Consider the following 17346-nt stretch of genomic DNA (forward strand, 5'->3'; position numbering starts at 1 on the left):
ATAATGTTGAGTCTGCAGATAAGATAGAAGCACACAACTGCTGAGAGGACCTAACAGAAAAAAGACATGGCTACCAAAAACAGAATATCGACTCTTTAACACAGACGGACCAATAACCACATGTCACCAGATTAAAGAATGAACACATGTTATTAAATGGAAGAAATGCTCCACATGCTCTTTTTAAATAGTGGAACTATGAGTTGAAATCAAATGTTTCTTTAGCACCTTACTTTCTGGCTGCATTTCAGAGGCAGTTACAGAGAAGAATGTGACATAAACTGCCTCGAGCCTTCCTCTGTTTATGAATATGTAGCTAGAGGGATACTGTATTGATTGCTTGATTGCTTGATTTTCCCTACACTTTAAATTCCTCTGTAGTGAAGTGGTGTCAGAACTGAGGAGAGAGCCAACACTCAGTCACAGGACCACAATGTCGTCTTCTTTCTTCTCAGAGAAGTATTACATCATCGTTCTGTACTCCAAAGGTATTACTGTAACATGTGTTGGAGACTGAGGCAGTTAAAGGTTGACTGTAGTAATAAGGGTTACTGTCAGTAATCTCATGCTACATAGTGAAGTGCTATGTACTTATTTCCAATATGTCCACCCCATCCCCAGCACACTGTATTTAGGAAGAACATGACACTGTATCAGAGGATGATAGAAGCACTTGTGCTGCTACTCGCTGGGGAAGGTCCCTCTCTTAATTAGCAGTAGGAGCTCATTGACGCTGCTCCCGGCCTGCAGTGTATCTCTCTCTCTCTCTATCTCTCTCTCTCACTCACTCACAGACACACACTTGCACACACACTCTTGAAAAAGAATGGGTGAAAAGAAATAGTGTGAACCCTGGATGGCAACAGCAAAGCAATCACAGCGTAGCAATGCCCCCCACGCCTGGCCCATTAATAACAGTAATACACACACCGCGCCCTAGCCACCTCCACCGCCAGCCGCCGAGAGCACCACTGACACTTTAATGGGCATTTTTTACTTTTGTTTTTAAATAATGCATGTGTTGCTTGTCAGCACTGCTTCCAGTTTCCCCCACCTCCCCTTTGCAGCATTCCTTTGTGCAGCAATTACAATGGGGACCTGCGTTCATCATACTTGGGGATGTGTACTAGTGTGTGTGTGTAAATCATATGTTGTGGGGACCTTAGTGTTAGTGTGTGGGCTGGCTCCTCAGCTGCTGCAGGGGCCTAACTAAGAGTGGTTCTCTCCTCTCCAGGCAGAAGCTCTTCATACACAGCAGCCGTGTAACTGTGGCCAGGGCTGGAGGAGGAGGGCTGGAGGAGGAGGGCTGAGGGCCGGGCTTACATGTCTCATACAGGGTTGCCAATGTTGTGGTCTGACTGTCCTCACATGGAGAGTGTGCTAATGGGGGTGGTAATGCGACTAAGGGGGGTGGAGGATGGAGGAAACGGGAGTTCGAGGGTCAAGGAGTTTGACTTTCTGTGTTGATGGAACAAGGACTAACCAGAGCTGTATGACATACTGTATGAGGCACAGTCATGGGTGGCTTTGTACAGACTTTCTCTGACAGACCTTTCCTTCAGCACACCTCTGATCGTTACACACTGATGTTATCACTGTAAGCATCTCATTAGGCTAGCTGGAGGTTCCATCATATGCAGTTGGAACACAGGTACTTGTGCTATCGATTTCACAGCAGCTACGTTTCCCTGTTCATCATAAACCTCTGAAATCAATATTCATAACAATCAATGTGGTGCTCTATTATATTTCTTATTTCTTTCTTTTATTTCAATTCATGTGGCTGTGCAATGATTTCCTATGATTTAATTTTCCAATCTTGCTAATAAAGCCTAGTACATTGCTGGAGTGTAGTGTAGTCCATTTGAATGACTCTGTGTTTTCTCTCCTCTCTGTTTGTGTCCCTGTAGGAAACACCTTGTGTAAATCAGGAAGCATTGCTGTCTTCGGGAACGTGGTGTACAGCGGGCTGCTCAACGAGCACCTCTGGCATTTAGGAGTTCCCCTCTTCACGAGACTGGTAAGAGCAGCTCTGGCCCCTCACATCACACTTACTTCTCACACTTACCTCCATTTTGTACTGAGCGCCTCACGTGGCTCCGTGGTGCAGCGGAGAATTCAGGTGGATGGATCTCTGCCTGCAGTCTCTTGTGGCTGGGTTTGATGCCCCTACTGTTGACATCTTGCTATCTGAAGTTGTTATATGTTCCACGATATGAAAGTCCTGCACAGTAAGTTTTAAGTCAAGGAATCCCCACCACATCTAAGCCATTTGTTGTATTTCATTCTTTTGAAAGGCTTTGGTTCCTCTAAAGGTTTGAGCTGAAGCTAAGAAAGCCCCATGTGAGTACAAGTGAAGACGTCAACAAAGTCTTCTACATTCTTCTCTGGCCCTAGATACAGAGGTGAAGGCATATGTGGTTCTTTTTTTCTCTGCCTTTGAGGTTCTTATAGAGAGAGAGTCTAGTTTCCTTTGGGAAAAGAGCATAACCAGCTAAATAATTCATGAAATGTAGTTTCATGCAGACAGCCTAAATGAAAATTACAAGATTATAATTAAGGGCTTGAGAGTACAAGTTGATACTTGGGTTAAGAATTAATGATAAGTATTTACCCTTTCTGTCAAAAGGAAATTTCATGTTGGTTTAGACTTGGATATAAATCGGCTGATGTCATTTGGCATACAGGCTTTCAGTAATGTCACACAGGGATAAGAAATGTTGACGAACTCAGGATGGGTAACTTGTTATATGTTATAAGATAATTGATTTTCTGTTCATTTTCAACGTTATTATGTATCTTTACAATTGGATAGATCTATCATGCTTCTGTCAGTTAAGAACCATGACTGTATATGAATCGGCTTGTTTCTGTTACCAAAATGGCACGAATCCAAAACTGTGGAAGTGAGGAATTCTAGAGCCATCCTCATGAGAGAACTATGAACCAAATATTGTGGCTCCAGGGCAAACACAATGCTGGAGATTATTTTCTCTCCAAGTGTGTTTCCAACAGTTTGCTACACCATGTGTCCATTTGGCATCCTATTGTCTGTATGGGTGTGGTCCTATGTGGTCACTACGAGAAGTCAGCATGGTAAAAATTACAACAAGAAAATAGAGTACATAAAAAGGGATGTTGTAGAAAAAAAGTTTACAGTATAGAAATACGTTTCCTGCAACTTTGCTGATAGGAATATCAAAATATGTCCAAAAAGTCAACTGAACGCATTCACAGATACAAAACACAAACACAACAATATAAACCAACACACACACACACAGAGAGAGAGAGAGAGAGAGAGAGAGAGAGAGAGAGAGAGAGAGAGAGAGAGAGAGAGAGAGAGAGAGAGAGAGAGAGAGAGAGAGAGAGAGAGAGAGAGAGAGAGAGCACAGTAAATGATTCAGAGCATGGTGGCGTGTGCTGAGCTGAAGCCTTTGAAGGATGAGGAAGTGACAAAGACATCAAACAGCCTACCTGTCAGAGAGGTGGCTTTCACTTCCCTTTTAAAAGGGGTTTAATGCACTGAAAAGGTGTCTCTATTCTTCTTGGCCGATGGGGAGAAGGGGACAACACAACAGTTTCTCACGGTCCACCAGTCACTGACAATAATACCGAGGCTTCAGACTTTCAAATATCACTAACCAGTATTTATCCTACAAAATCTACACAGTTTCAGAATTTCACTAAGTATACTTATTTTACATGTTTTACAATTGTAGTATTGTTGCATTTAAAAATACTAGAAACGATTTGGCAGGCTTGCTCTCCTTCTCTCCCTCTCTCACACTCACTCACTCACTCACTCGCCCGCATGCACACACACACGCACACACACACACACACTTGTCACGTTGGCCAAATACAACAGGTGTAGACCTTACAGTGAAATGCTTACTTACAGGCGCTAAACAACAGTGTAATTTTTATGTAAAACAAAAGGTATTCGGTGAACAATAGATAAGTAAATAAATAAAAACAACAGCAAAAAAGAGATTGGAAAAATAACAGTAGCGAGGCTATATACAGTAGTGAGGCTATATACAGTAGCGAGGCTATATACAGTAGTGAGGCTATATACAGTAGCGAGGCTATATACAGTAGCGAGGCTATATACAGTAGTGAGGCTATAACAGTAGTGAGGCTATATACAGTAGTGAGGCTATAACAGTAGCGAGGCTATATACAGTAGTGAGGCTATAACAGTAGCGAGGCTATAACAGTAGCGAGGCTATATACAGTAGTGAGGCTATATACAGTAGCGAGGCTATATACAGTACCGAGGCTATATACAGTAGCGAGGCTATATACAGTAGTGAGGCTATATACAGTAGTGAGGCTCTAACAGTAGCGAGGCTATAACAGTAGTGAGGCTATATACAGTAGTGAGGCTATATACACAGTAGTGAGGCTATATACAGTAGTGAGGCAATATACAGTAGTGAGGCTATATACACAGTAGTGAGGCTATATACAGTAGTGAGGCTATATACAGTAGCGAGGCTATATACAGTAGTGAGGCTATATACAGTAGTGAGGCTATATACAGTAGCGAGGCTATATACAGTAGTGAGGCTATATACAGTAGTGAGGCTATATACAGTAGTGAGGCTATATACAGTAGTGCGGCTATATACAGTAGTGAGACTATAACAGTAGTGAGGCTATATACAGTAGTGAGGCTATATACAGTAGTGAGGCTCTAACAGTAGCGAGGCTATAACAGTAGCGAGGCAATATACAGTAGTGAGGCTATATACACAGTAGTGAGGCTATATACAGTAGTGAGGCAATATACAGTAGTGAGGCTATATACACAGTAGTGAGGCTATATACAGTAGTGAGGCTATATACAGTAGCGAGGCTATATACAGTAGTGAGGCTATATACAGTAGTGAGGCAATATACAGTAGTGAGGCTATATACACAGTAGTGAGGCTATATACAGTAGTGAGGCTATATACAGTAGCGAGGCTATATACAGTAGTGAGGCTATATACAGTAGTGAGGCTATATACAGTAGTGAGGCTATATACAGTAGCGAGGCTATATACAGTAGCGAGGCTATATACAGTAGTGAGGCTATATACAGTAGCGAGGCTATATACAGTAGTGAGGCAATATACAGTAGTGAGGCTATATACAGTAGTGAGGCTATATACAGTAGTGAGGCTATATACAGTAGTGAGGCTATAACAGTAGTGAGGCTATATACAGTAGTGAGGCTATATACAGTAGCGAGGCTATATACAGTAGTGAGGCTATAACAGTAGCGAGGCTATATACAGTAGTGAGGCTATATACAGTAGCGAGGCTATATACAGTAGCGAGGCTATATACAGTAGTGAGGCTATATACAGTAGTGAGGCTCTAACAGTAGCGAGGCTATAACAGTAGCGAGGCTATATACAGTAGTGAGGCTATATACACAGTAGTGAGGCTATATACAGTAGTGAGGCTCTAACAGTAGCGAGGCTATAACAGTAGCGAGGCTATATACAGTAGTGAGGCTATATACACAGTAGTGAGGCTATATACAGTAGTGAGGCTATATACAGTAGCGAGGCTATATACAGTAGTGAGGCTATATACAGTAGTGAGGCTATATACAGTAGCGAGGCTATATACAGTAGTGAGGCTATATACAGTAGTGAGGCTATAACAGTAGCGGGGCTATAACAGTAGCGAGGCTATATACAGTAGCGGGGATATAACAGTAGCGAGGCTATATACAGGCCCCGGTTAGTCGGGCTGATTGAGGTAGTATGTACATGTAGGTATGGTTAAAGTGACTATGCATATATGATAAACAGAGAGTAACAGCAGCGTAAAAGAGGGGTTGGGGGGGCACACAATGCAAATAGTCCGGGTAACCATTTGATTGCCTGTTCAGGAGTCTTATGGCTTGGGGGTAAAAACTGTTGAGAAGCGTTTTGGTCCTAGACTTGGCGCTCCGGTACCGCTTGCCATGCGGTAGTAGAGAGAACAGTCTTTGACTGGGGTGGCTGGGGTCTTTGACAAGTTTTAGGGCCTTCCTCTGACACCTGGTGTAGAGGTCCTGGATGGCAAGCAGCTTAGTTCCAGTGATGTACTGGGCGGTCGGAGGCCGAGCAGTTGCCATACCAGGCAGTGATGCAACCAGTCAGGATGCTCTCAATGTTGCAGCTGTAGAACCTTTTGAGGATCTGAGGACCCATGCCAAATCTTTTTAGTTTCCTGAGGGGGAATAGGCTTTGTCGTGCCCTCTTCACGACTGTCTTGGTGTGTTTGGACCATTCTAGTTTGTTGGTGATGTAGACACCAAGGAACTTGAAGCTCTCAACCTGCTCCACTACAGCCCCGTCGATGAGAATGGGGGCGTAATCGCACCTCCTTTTCTTGTAGACCACAACCATCGCCTTTGTCTTGGTTACGTTGAGGGATAGGTTGTTATTCTGGCACCACCTGGCCAGGTCTCTGACCTCCTCCCTATAGGCTGTTTCGTCATTGTCGGTGATCAGGCCTACCACTGTTGTGTTGTCTGCAAACTTAATGATGGTGTTGGAGTCGTGCCTGGCCACGCAGTCATGGGTGAACAGGGAGTACAGGAGGGGACTGAGCACGCACCCCTGAGGGGCTCCAGTGTTGAGGATCAGCGTGCCAGATGTGTTGCTACCTACCCTCACCATCTGGGGGCGATCCAGTTGCAGAGGGAGGTGTTTAGTCCCAGGATCCTTAGCTTATTGATGAGCTTTGAGGGTACTATGGTGTTGAACGCTGAGCTGTAGTCAATGAATAGCATTCTCACGTAGGTGTTCCTTTTGTCCAGGTGGGAAAGGGCAGTGGGGAGTGCAATAGAGATTGCACCATCTGTGGATCTGTTTGGGTGGTATGCAAAATGGAGTGGGTCTAGGGTTTCTGCGAGGATGGTGTTGATGTGAGCTATTACCTGCCTTTCAAAGCACTTCATGGCTATGGATGTGAGTGCTACAGGTCTGTAGTCATTTAGGCAGGTTGCCTTAGTTTTCTTGGGCACTGGGACTATGGTGGTCTGCTTGAAACATGTTGGTATTACGGACTTGGTCAGCACATGCCCGGAGCACATGTCTTGGTAATCCGTCAGGCCGTCTGTTTAAAGGTCTTACTCACGTCGGCTACGGAGAGCGTGATCACACAGTCATCCGGAGCAGCTGATGCTCTCATGCATGCTCCGTGCCAGCATCCGTCTGTGCCAGCATCCGTCTGTGGTGGTAAATAAGCAGCCACTAAAAATATAGATGAAAACTCTCTTGGCAAATAGTATGGTCTGCAGTTTATCATAAAGACTCTCTACTTCAAGCGAGCAAAATCTAGAGACTTCCTTAGATTTTGTGCACCGGCTGTTGTTTACAAATATGCACAGACTGCCCACGCTCGTCTTACCAGAGTGTGCTGTTCTATCTAGCCGGTGCAGCGTATATCCCGCTAGCTGAATATCAATGTCGTCATTCAGCCACGATTCCGTGAAACATAGGATATTACAGTTTTTGATGTCCCGTTGGTAGGATATTCGTGATCATACCTCGTCTAATTTATTGTCCAATGATTGCACGTTGGCGAGTAATATTGACGGTAAAGGCAGCTTTCCCACTCGCCTTCTGCGGCTCCCCGCTCTGTGTCCTCTGTACCTGCGTCTCTTCTTCTTGCCAATAACTGGGTTGTTGGCCTTGTCGGGTGTTCGGAGTGTGTCCTGTGCGTCCTGCTTATTGAAGAAAAAATCTTAGTCTAATCTGAGGTGAGTGATCGCTGTCCTGATATCCAGAAGCTTTTTTTCCCATAAAATACGGTGGTAGAAACATTTTGTACAAAATAAGTTACAAATAACGTGAAAAAAAACAGATAATAGCACAATTGGTTGGGCGCCCGTAAAACTGCTGCCTTTTCTTCCGGTGCCATTTTACACACACAGGCAGGCAGGCAGGCAGGCAGGCAGGCAGGCAGGCAGGCAGGCAGGTAGGTAGGTAGGTAGGTAGGTAGGTAGGTAGGTAGGTAGGTAGGTAGGTAGGTAGGTAGGTAGGTAGGTAGGTAGGTAGGTAGGTAGGTAGGTAGGTAGGTAGGTAGGTAGGTAGGTAGGTAGGTAGGTAGGTAGGTAGGTAGGTAGGTAGGTAGGTAGGTAGGTAGGTAGGTAGGTAATGAAGATAATAGCCACCCTGTCGTGTAGATTTTCTCCATGTCGTTCCTGTTGTCTGTTCCGGTGTTGCTTGTTGTGGCATTGACTTGACTGCAGTGCTTTGCTCTAAGGACAGAGGAACAGTGTGCACCACTTGTTCATTACAATGTGTGTTGTATTGTGTTGCCGTACACACTGTGACAGCAAGGTGTGGCACAGTGTCCATATGTGCCTGCCTCTCACACAAACAGACACACCAGGTCTGGCCCCGGAGTGATATCAGCATCACACACAGGGGCCCAGGCCCCTCCTCGGTCTCACACAACACCTAATTACTGTTGCTGAACACTGCCAAGATGCCACGTGAACACTGCATTATTAACATCAGACTATACAGTACAGTCTGTGTGTGTTGCTGTGTTTCGTGTACTCAATGTATGTGTACTGTATGTGTTTGTTTGATATTGGGTAATTTCTTTCTTTCATTTTGAAAGACTAGTTCATATATTGGGATTGACAATATGTTTTGCTGCAATTGGAAAGTAGAGCACCCACTGACGTTTTTCAGAGAATTTCAGGAGATGCCACTTTTAAAGTATATTTCCTTAAAATCCTTCTTTCTGCGGTGGCCTATTTCCCCAGCGCTAAAACCTTTGAGGATGTTTCCACCTGTTCAGAAGTCTTAGTTATGAGTCTGATCCTCCTCATATAGAAATATCAATATCTACCTGTGAATAAAGTACATCTGTGGATCCTTACCAGCTGTTCTTGAAACGCTTTAAAGTGAAGTGTCATTAGAGACAGTCCTTCTACGAGACACAGGATGGAGAATCCTTTCTTCCTGTCTTTGGGTCAACCAGCACAAAGCCCATTAGTTGAAGCAGCTGAGACCAGCCACCATAGACTAATAGAGAAATGGGGATGGGGCTGGGGTGAGAGAACCATGTCTAGTATATACCAAGACCCTTAAGACCCCGTGCTCAAGGCAGAAGCCTGGGCTGAGTGCTCAGGGGACCATAGCTCAATGCTCTCACTGTAAAGATGAGAAGAACAGGGCATGGTCCAACAACAGATATGGGGATATTCCTGCTAACAAGCACTAGGATTACCATGAAATATTAAAGGAAAACTCCACTCAAAAACTATCTTTTGGTATTTTTTCATTCGTCTGCTGTTGATACAGTCCCACATTATTTTGCATGTCAGCAATCAAGTGTTCAAGATATTGGACTTTCAAGAAACAAAGTGTCACTTGCCACATCATCATGATGATGAGCTTTTGCATCATCTGTAGCAACAGTGGACTAATGAAAAAAATACCAAAAGTCAATTGGGTGGATTTTTCCTTTAAAAGGGGGGAGATCCTGAGCTGAGCTGAGGGTGGCCATTTTAGGGCTGAATAAAGTGCATTTAAGTCCTTTACTTCCTCCTTTCTCTCTGAAAGCTTTAGGCTCTTGGCTCCATAATGGACATCTGAGTCCCCTGGGGGGTCTAGACGTTGGTGGGAAATCTAAATGGGCGGGAAAGCCACTAGCATCCTGGTAAACACTATATAGGATGGAAAAATGGAGCTGGTGAGAGAATAGAAGTAGGAGAGTAGGAGGAGAAAAACAACATGTCTCGGCCCAGACGCTCCATCTTCTTCCCAATTCCCTTTCTGTTTCCATTTTCATGGGTAATTGAGGGCTGGAGATCCCTGGAAAGGAGACATGGGGATTATTTGATGCTAAAATGCCTTCAAATTCTCATCTTATTTTCTCCATTCTACCTTTTTTCTAATCCCTAAAACCCCAAGTGCCCTGCGTATTAGCTTCAGTCCGTGATGCACTCTCTCTCCCCCTCTGCCTGTCTCTTTCCCCCTCCTCCTTCCCTCCATCTTTCTCTCTGTCTCTCCTTTTGCTCCCTCCCTTTCTCTCTTCGCTCCTTCTCTCTCTCTCCTTCCCCTCAGTTATTTATGAGGAGGACTTGAAATAGACTTCAGTATTTGATAAAAGCGTGATCCTTAATCCGAGTTGCCTGAGAAGTGCATTTCATTTTTATTTCCCATCAGAGATTGATGGAGGAGTGGGGGGGCGCTTACCCACCGTGATTGCTAATGTAAATCCATTGAGTCTGGTGGACATGTAAAAAAGATATGGATGACTTGTATGTTAATGCCCACAATAATAGATTGTGTGTACACAGTGGTGGAGAGGCTCTCTTGTGATCTAGCAATAATAAAAGAACAAAGTAGTGAGAAATGCATTACTTATGCATGAGCTATATTTGACTGAAAATTTGGAGTTCCTAAAATAACCGTCTGGTGTTTTACATTTCAACGATCAATTCCTCATTTTTAAAAGAAAACAAAAGGGGTAAGAAAAAAAAACTGCTGATAAATTTAAGATGACAGTAACGCCATATGAACGAGGCCCCTTGTGTACGCAATACGCTCAGAGCCAGCTGCAAACTGCAAATTTAACTCAGCCTCCTTATGTGGCAATTACTGATGGGTAACATAACCTGAATATATCTCTTCTGTTCATTACCACAATGTTCTCTATGACTGGCAAATGTTCTTTAGGATCCTACAACAAATGAGCTCATCCCCCAGGCCGTATTTTATTGGATGATCCAGCAGTGGAGGAAGCCGCAGAAACACTCCAGCTCTCCGCAGTCTGCCCTGGTTGCCACAGGGTTAATATTAAAAGCCTTAGCGCCCAGCCGTGTATTGATGATATGTTTAGAAATTTGCTGAGGCAGGCTCATTGTTACAATGCTGTCTAAAAGATAGGCGAGCCTCCTCCCTCCTTTCCCTCCCCTTAACAGCCGCCAGATGGAGAACACACAAAAGCGTGTCTCTCGGCACCCACACCCACCACACAGCACAGAGCTTCGTTCTCACCCCTAACCAAATTCTTCTTTCATATGCCATACCCACTGCATATGACTACCAACTACAATTTGGTCCATCTGAACCCCCTTGGTTTTTCTTGACCACTCTATTTCTGGTTGATCCTATAGCTGAAACAAGATACACACACTGAACACACACACACACACACAACCTTTGCAGAAAAGTAGAAAAGAGTGAGAATAAGATGATGCTCCTAGTTCCCCTTGGCATACTTTCAGTACATTCAGTCTTTATTGGTGCTCCCTGCAGTGTTTTCTCTCTGCTCCTCGTGCAGCTGAAGCTGCCATTACTTAAGTACATTGTCTCAGTCAGTCAGAAAGTGAAAAGAGGAGAGTGATCTTCTCACTCCCGCCTCAGATAGCACGCCACCATCAATAGCATCATCATCAACAGAAAACCCTCTTCCCTCCCCCCCACCCTGCCGCTCTCTCCATCACCAGCCCCCCACCAACCCCCACCACCTCCATCCCCCACCACCTCCATCCCCCACCCTGGGATGCTGAATTTTACAGTACCGTCTGTGAGATCCCGATTTGTTCGGCGCGCAGCACAGCACTCTATGCAGAGGAACACGGCTCCAGTGGAGGAATGCTGGAGGCAGCTGTCAGGCGCAGGCTGCTCCTGCTGTAGTTGAGCCGCCGCGCTGTACTGACTGATTCCACATTCACCAATAAGAGACAGCACAAGCCAAAGAGTGAGAGAAAATCGAGTGAGAGAGAGAGAGAGAGAGAGAGAGAGAGAGAGAGAGAGAGAGAGAGAGAGAGAGAGAGAGAGAGAGAGAGAGAGAGAGAGAGAGAGAGAGAGAGAGAGAGAGAGAGAGAGAGAGAGAGAGAGAGAGAGAGAGAGGCAAGAGAGAGAGAGATAGAGAGAGAGAGAGGCAAGAGTATCAAAAGAAAAAGGTTAGAACACCTCCCAAGCTTTCCTCTCTCTCTGTCTGCTTCTTCTCTGTGAGGCTGAAAGAAGAGGAAAAAGGCGGCTTTTGAAAATTGAAGGGCAGAGGAAGAAGAGAAGAGGGGAAAGCTAGTCGAGCCCCATTGAACAGTTGAGAGGGAGGGCTGCCCCAGTGGAAGAGGGACCAGTAAAGCACTCGTTCCAAACGGTCGGACTCGCCTCTCTTCCTGACGCTCAAACTGGCTGGACTTGTCCCACTGCTCAACCCCACACTCTCCGTCGTGCCTGCACCCTCACCTGTCCCACATCCGAAATGATGATGTATTTTTGGGTGAGTACTGTACCACAGAGAGTTGCTCTCTTTTTGTTGACCATTGTGTTGCCTCGAACTGCAGAGGGAGGTAGAGTGTGTGTGGGTGTGTGTGAATGCTCAGAGATGCGTTGGTGTGTGTGTGTGTGTGTGTGTGTGTGTGTGTGTGTGTGTGTGTGTGTGTGTGTGTGTGTGTGTGTGTGTGTGTGTGTGTGTGTGTGTGTGTGTGTGTGTGTGTGTGTGTGTGTGTGTGTGTGTGTGTGTGTGTGTAGATGTTTTAGGAACATTGCAAAACTACCCGGTCGGTGGTGATTTCATTAGTGCAGTTTTGTCGCAGTTGGTCAAATTGTGTTTGCACACATCTACAATTGTTCCATTTCTCTTCAGTTGTGATCGGGGGGTGTGTCACACCTCCCAAATGCACGAACAGAGCTGATGGTTATTCAACTTTCATGTGTTGTTTTATTGATGGGAGAGCACTGGGTTGTTTAACCATATTCTATAGGAGCCTGCCACTTCCCTCCCTTTTCACCTGAGATTTATTCAACCTCCTCACCAAAGATGTATTTAACTGGATGTTATTTTCAGTTTACCATATTTCTCCCTCCGTTCATATTCTGCAGACATAGTTAACAATTAAACCAACCGGCATGTATGGACCATTTGAAGTTATATCTGTTTGTTTTGACCAGTTCCTCAAACTGTTGCTGCTACACTTTCGGGGGCCACATTTTGGATTCACTGTTTAAGGATATCTTCTTTGAACATATTTTAAAGGGTTTTTATTTCCCATTTTATCACCCATAGCTTAGTCCTTTTTATTCCACTCCAAAACATTTTGACCATAAATAAGTTGTGTAAAACATACAGTAAGAGTGTGTACAGTGCTTTCTCCAGAGGTGCTAATTAATTGTGTATGAGATCATTGGTAATTAGTCAGATCAGTTGTGTCTGCTGTGTGGTTTTCCATCCCCTCCCCACCACAACAATCCCCACTCAATACTCTCTGCTATTCCTCCCTTCTACGTTGAGATGTCTACAGTAATGCTGATTGCAGCTCCTTGCAATCCATATTAATTTACAGACGTACATTTTTTCACTACCATCCGTACCAAGACACAGTAAACTTAAGGATTTGAAAAAAATACTTTCCCTCCCATTTTTGGCATTCTGATCATAAAGCTATTGAACTGTGGAGGAATTTGGGTTGCGTCTGTTGCATAGCGGGAACGCAGGGCGTGCTTGTGGCTATCGATTGTCAGTTTTGGATTTCAGTGAGGGGAGAATCGGCTGTGGAGGATGCTACTCCACTCTACCAGCCTCCAGTTCAGTCCATTCTGAGCCTCAGAATTATTTGTTATTTTCCATTAAAGCAACAGCCAAGTGTATGAATAATACAGAATGTTATATATCAAAAACATGACATAAAGTGGAGCCCTAGCTGCTCCCCTACTCCCTCTATAGTACTGCAGTTTAGGCAGAGTAAAACTGTCCGACACAGGCCTACCCAGCAGTCAAAGCAATTAAGTGTTCCTGTGAGGTGCTACGTGCTAACAGGGGTTTGATGCTAATTGGGAAAGGCATCTCCATGTCTTTGAGCGAGCAGGCCTCTTTGAAGGTGTGTGTGTGTCACGGGGCTCCCTCGCTCAATCTCGCCGTACTACCCCTCCTCTTTCATCACCACATCTCAGACATTCCCTTCCTGTGCCACACAGCTGCATGCTGGGAGAAGTTGCAGCTTGGGCATGGACAGTGTGGCACAGAGGGGGTCTGGCTGGCAATTCTGGAATCTTAACCCAGTTAATCTGGGAGAAGATTTACACGATGCTGTGGTGTGTGTTGTTGTCGCCCAGCATTTAGTTACTGTGGCAGGGGAGGGAGGGAGCGTCTCTCTTCCATTTGAGGTGCAGGTGTTGAGCATTACCTGTCGTCCCTCCGGAGGACTGTCAGCACTGGATCAGTCTGGGGAACCTGTGAGCTCCCCTCATTAGAATATTTATTCACCAAGCAGATGTTCTTATCCGGGGCAATTACCTTTGGCTTACATTTCCCTGCTGCCCCCTGATATAGATGAATGTGTATACAAAGACAGGCCCTGGTTATGCAGCATACTCCTGGGTACCACCCACCACCATCTCCTCCTCCTCCCAGAAGTAAATCTCCAAACAGCAACAGACCGTCTGGTCAGTGTTAGTTACTGCCCTCCTCTCCCCAACCACCACCTCAACCTCTGTCACTAGAGGTGGAGCAAACCGGAATAATCCTAGAGATGGACGATTGAGAAATGGGGAGATGGAGGAATCGATGGGTGGCCTGTGTCATTCTCTTCACTCGTTTGTTCCTTTGCATTAGAAGAGGAGGCGAGGAGGGGAGAAAACATGAATGTTTCTGTCTTCCCCTGAATGCCATGAATAATTGAGCAGGGCAGGGTCCTGGCTGCTGAGCAGAGAGCCTGGTAATGGGGGGAGAGCAGAGTGGATATATGGCTGCCTTGGCTGGTGTGGAGCATTGGTTTACTGTTGACTTCCCCAACATACCACCAACACACTCACTCACTCACGCTACAGATGTAGGATCTTAATTTGAGCCAGTTTACTACAGCAGGAAAATAATCCTGTAGCAACAGGAAATGGGAATTATTATGTAGATTATAATTAATGGACATTTTTGAATGGGTTGATACATGTTTTGTTAGGGAAAATCAAGTCAAAGTGACCTCCAATACAATACAAGTTTTACATTTCCTGCATTGCAGGAAAGTTCTTCTACAACAGGATGATCAAATTACTGTAATGGCTGTGCCAGTCCCCGCCACTGAATCCACTGAATCTTTCAGTATGTTTGACCTACTGTATTTTAATGGTTTGTCAGAACGCAAAGAAAAGTCTATCAGGAATCTGAAAAAGAAATCTGAACAAACTACTGTACCTTTTGAATGACTCATATTATCCAGAGATAAATTGGATAAAAACAGTTACAATAATTGTAGTAAAACGTGCATCTACAACATCTTTATCTGTCTGACTAGTGGAGGCTGTTGAGATGCATGGAGGACTGCAGTGTATGGAAGCCGAGCTGATCAGCCATTCAGGACGGGAGGCCGGGCAGCAAGTCCAGGCTGCTGGTTTCATATTGCAAGATGAAGTGTCTCTGATCGTTTGTTAATGTATTAATTGATCTGTGTCCTCAGACAGGCGAATTAGGAGTAGTGTCACGTAGACTCTTTAGTACTCCCTGAGACGCTTTCATTAGCTGGTGCTTTCCGCCTCTCCCTCCAACCCCATCCCAGGCCGCTGTCGCTGTCGCCACACACTTACCTGACGGCCCTAATAACTCTGGACTCTTCTATCTCCCTGCCCCGGATAGTCCTCCAACACAGCTGCCAGGGAGAACTTGGGGCTTACATCATCAAACGAGAGGTATTTCCTTTTTAACTTCCTTTCACTTTAGTGAATTTTAGTAGTGCTTCACTTGAAGGGAACTTGTGAAGATGTGAGGTACATAAATCAATATGAAGTTACTCGTAACATGGGATAATGGCGGTTAATAACCATTCATTAACTTTCATAGGCACATTTTACTATTCACATGACACACAGACACGGGCTAGTGTCATGGCATGCCATAAACGGCAAGAACTTTGGTGTGCAATAAAGCTTTGCGGAGAAAGTATTATCGTCTACATTCTCATGGTTTTTAGCAGGATATGTTTTGTCTTGTTTAATATCAAGACAATAATGGCTGTGTTAACCCAACAGTTGAACAACTTTCAGCCTCCAAAACTTTGTGGAAACATTGTAATTGCACCTTCCCTCAGAGCATTTGAAAGAAGGCCTGGAGATCAGCCTTTAGACTTAGAAACAGGAAGAAGAGACGGGGTATATTTCAGAGATCCCCAAATCTGAACACATTCCTTTAGTCTGTGGGATCATTAGCGATCAGTAGCTTTAATTTTCTGCGCTTTTGCACTCTTCCCCCCAGGCCTAATGGGTCTGGAGCCCAGCTAATTGTAATTAGACTCCGACAGCGGGTTTTACTCGCAGGATTTTCACACCGCAGTCCTCTTTGATATTAGCTGTACAGCTGATAAGGAGATTAGATACTGGAGAAGGAAGAGGATGGAGGGAGAGAGGGATGGAGGGAGAGAGGGATGGAGGGAGAGAGAGAGAGAGGGATGGAGGGAGAGGAGGGGGGGTGGGGGGTGGGGGGCTCTTCTTAAACTACAGAAAGACACCTACATGGGGGAAATCACTGGCAAGTTTAGCTGAGGAAAATATATCTGGACGCAGTAAAAGCCTTGCGCTCGCTTATTGTACCTGCTATCATTAGCACTTTCATACACATGGTCAGCCTCCCAGGGAAAAGTCATTATCCAGCTGTGCTGTTATTTTTCTGCTGTTTTCTCCTAGTGGAGTGTGACTTCAGGGCTAGAGCCAGCGCACCGTTTAATGCCTTCCAACACAATAAAGGACTCTAGCCTTAATGATGTGGGATTGGATGGCCATGCCTCAGGTTGTCCAGGGGCTTGTGAGCCGTTACTGGGACGGCCATTTTGCCTCGGCACTGTGGAGGCTACACGTCAATTCAGCTCCAGCCATTCCAGAGAGAGGAAAAATAAAATCTGTTTTAGTGATTAAAGGCCAGATCGTTCAAGGGGCTTTTTGTCACGAGGCTAGGATAGAGAAAGACAGAGGAACTGCAGCTTTAACAACTGCCTGGAACAATGAACAGCAGAGGAGCCAGTTTGGTAGTTAAATGGAAACTGGCTAATGCACATACAGTTGAAGTCGGAAGTTTACATACACCTTAGCCAAATACATGTAAACAAAAAATTTCACAATTCCTGACATTTAATTCTAGTAAACCTTCCCTGTCTTAGGTCAGTTAGGATCACCACTTTATTTTAAGAATGTGAAATGTTAGAATAATAGTTAAGAGAACGATTTATTTCAGCTTTTATTTCTTTCATCACATTCCCAGTGGGTCAGAAGTTTACATACACTCAATTAGTATTTGGTAGCATTGCCTTTAAATTGTTTAACTTGGGTCAAACGTGTCGGGTAGCTTCTACAAGCTTCCCACAATAATTTGGGTGAATTTTGGCCCATTCCTCCTGACAGA

General features: G+C 44.8%; 1 protein-coding gene across 11 annotated transcripts in view; it reads left to right on the top strand.

Moving 5' to 3' along the window:
- The window catches only part of LOC139575555 (RNA binding protein fox-1 homolog 3-like), a 399874-nt gene that overhangs the window by 258523 nt on the left and 124005 nt on the right, over positions 1 to 17346 (top strand). For 8 of the 11 annotated variants that reach the window (XM_071400672.1, XM_071400690.1, XM_071400609.1 and 5 more), the window contains one exon: positions 1911 to 2020. In XM_071400672.1, coding sequence (XP_071256773.1) covers positions 1911 to 2020 — 110 coding nt within the window. Of the gene's footprint in view, positions 1 to 1908; positions 2021 to 11984; positions 12247 to 15514; positions 15645 to 17346 lie in introns of those variants that run through there. The other 3 variants (XM_071400700.1, XM_071400682.1, XM_071400709.1) reach the window with 2 other exon arrangements.

This window comes from Salvelinus alpinus, chromosome 1 (assembly GCF_045679555.1).
Source record: "Salvelinus alpinus chromosome 1, SLU_Salpinus.1, whole genome shotgun sequence".
NCBI lineage: Eukaryota > Metazoa > Chordata > Actinopteri > Salmoniformes > Salmonidae > Salvelinus > Salvelinus alpinus.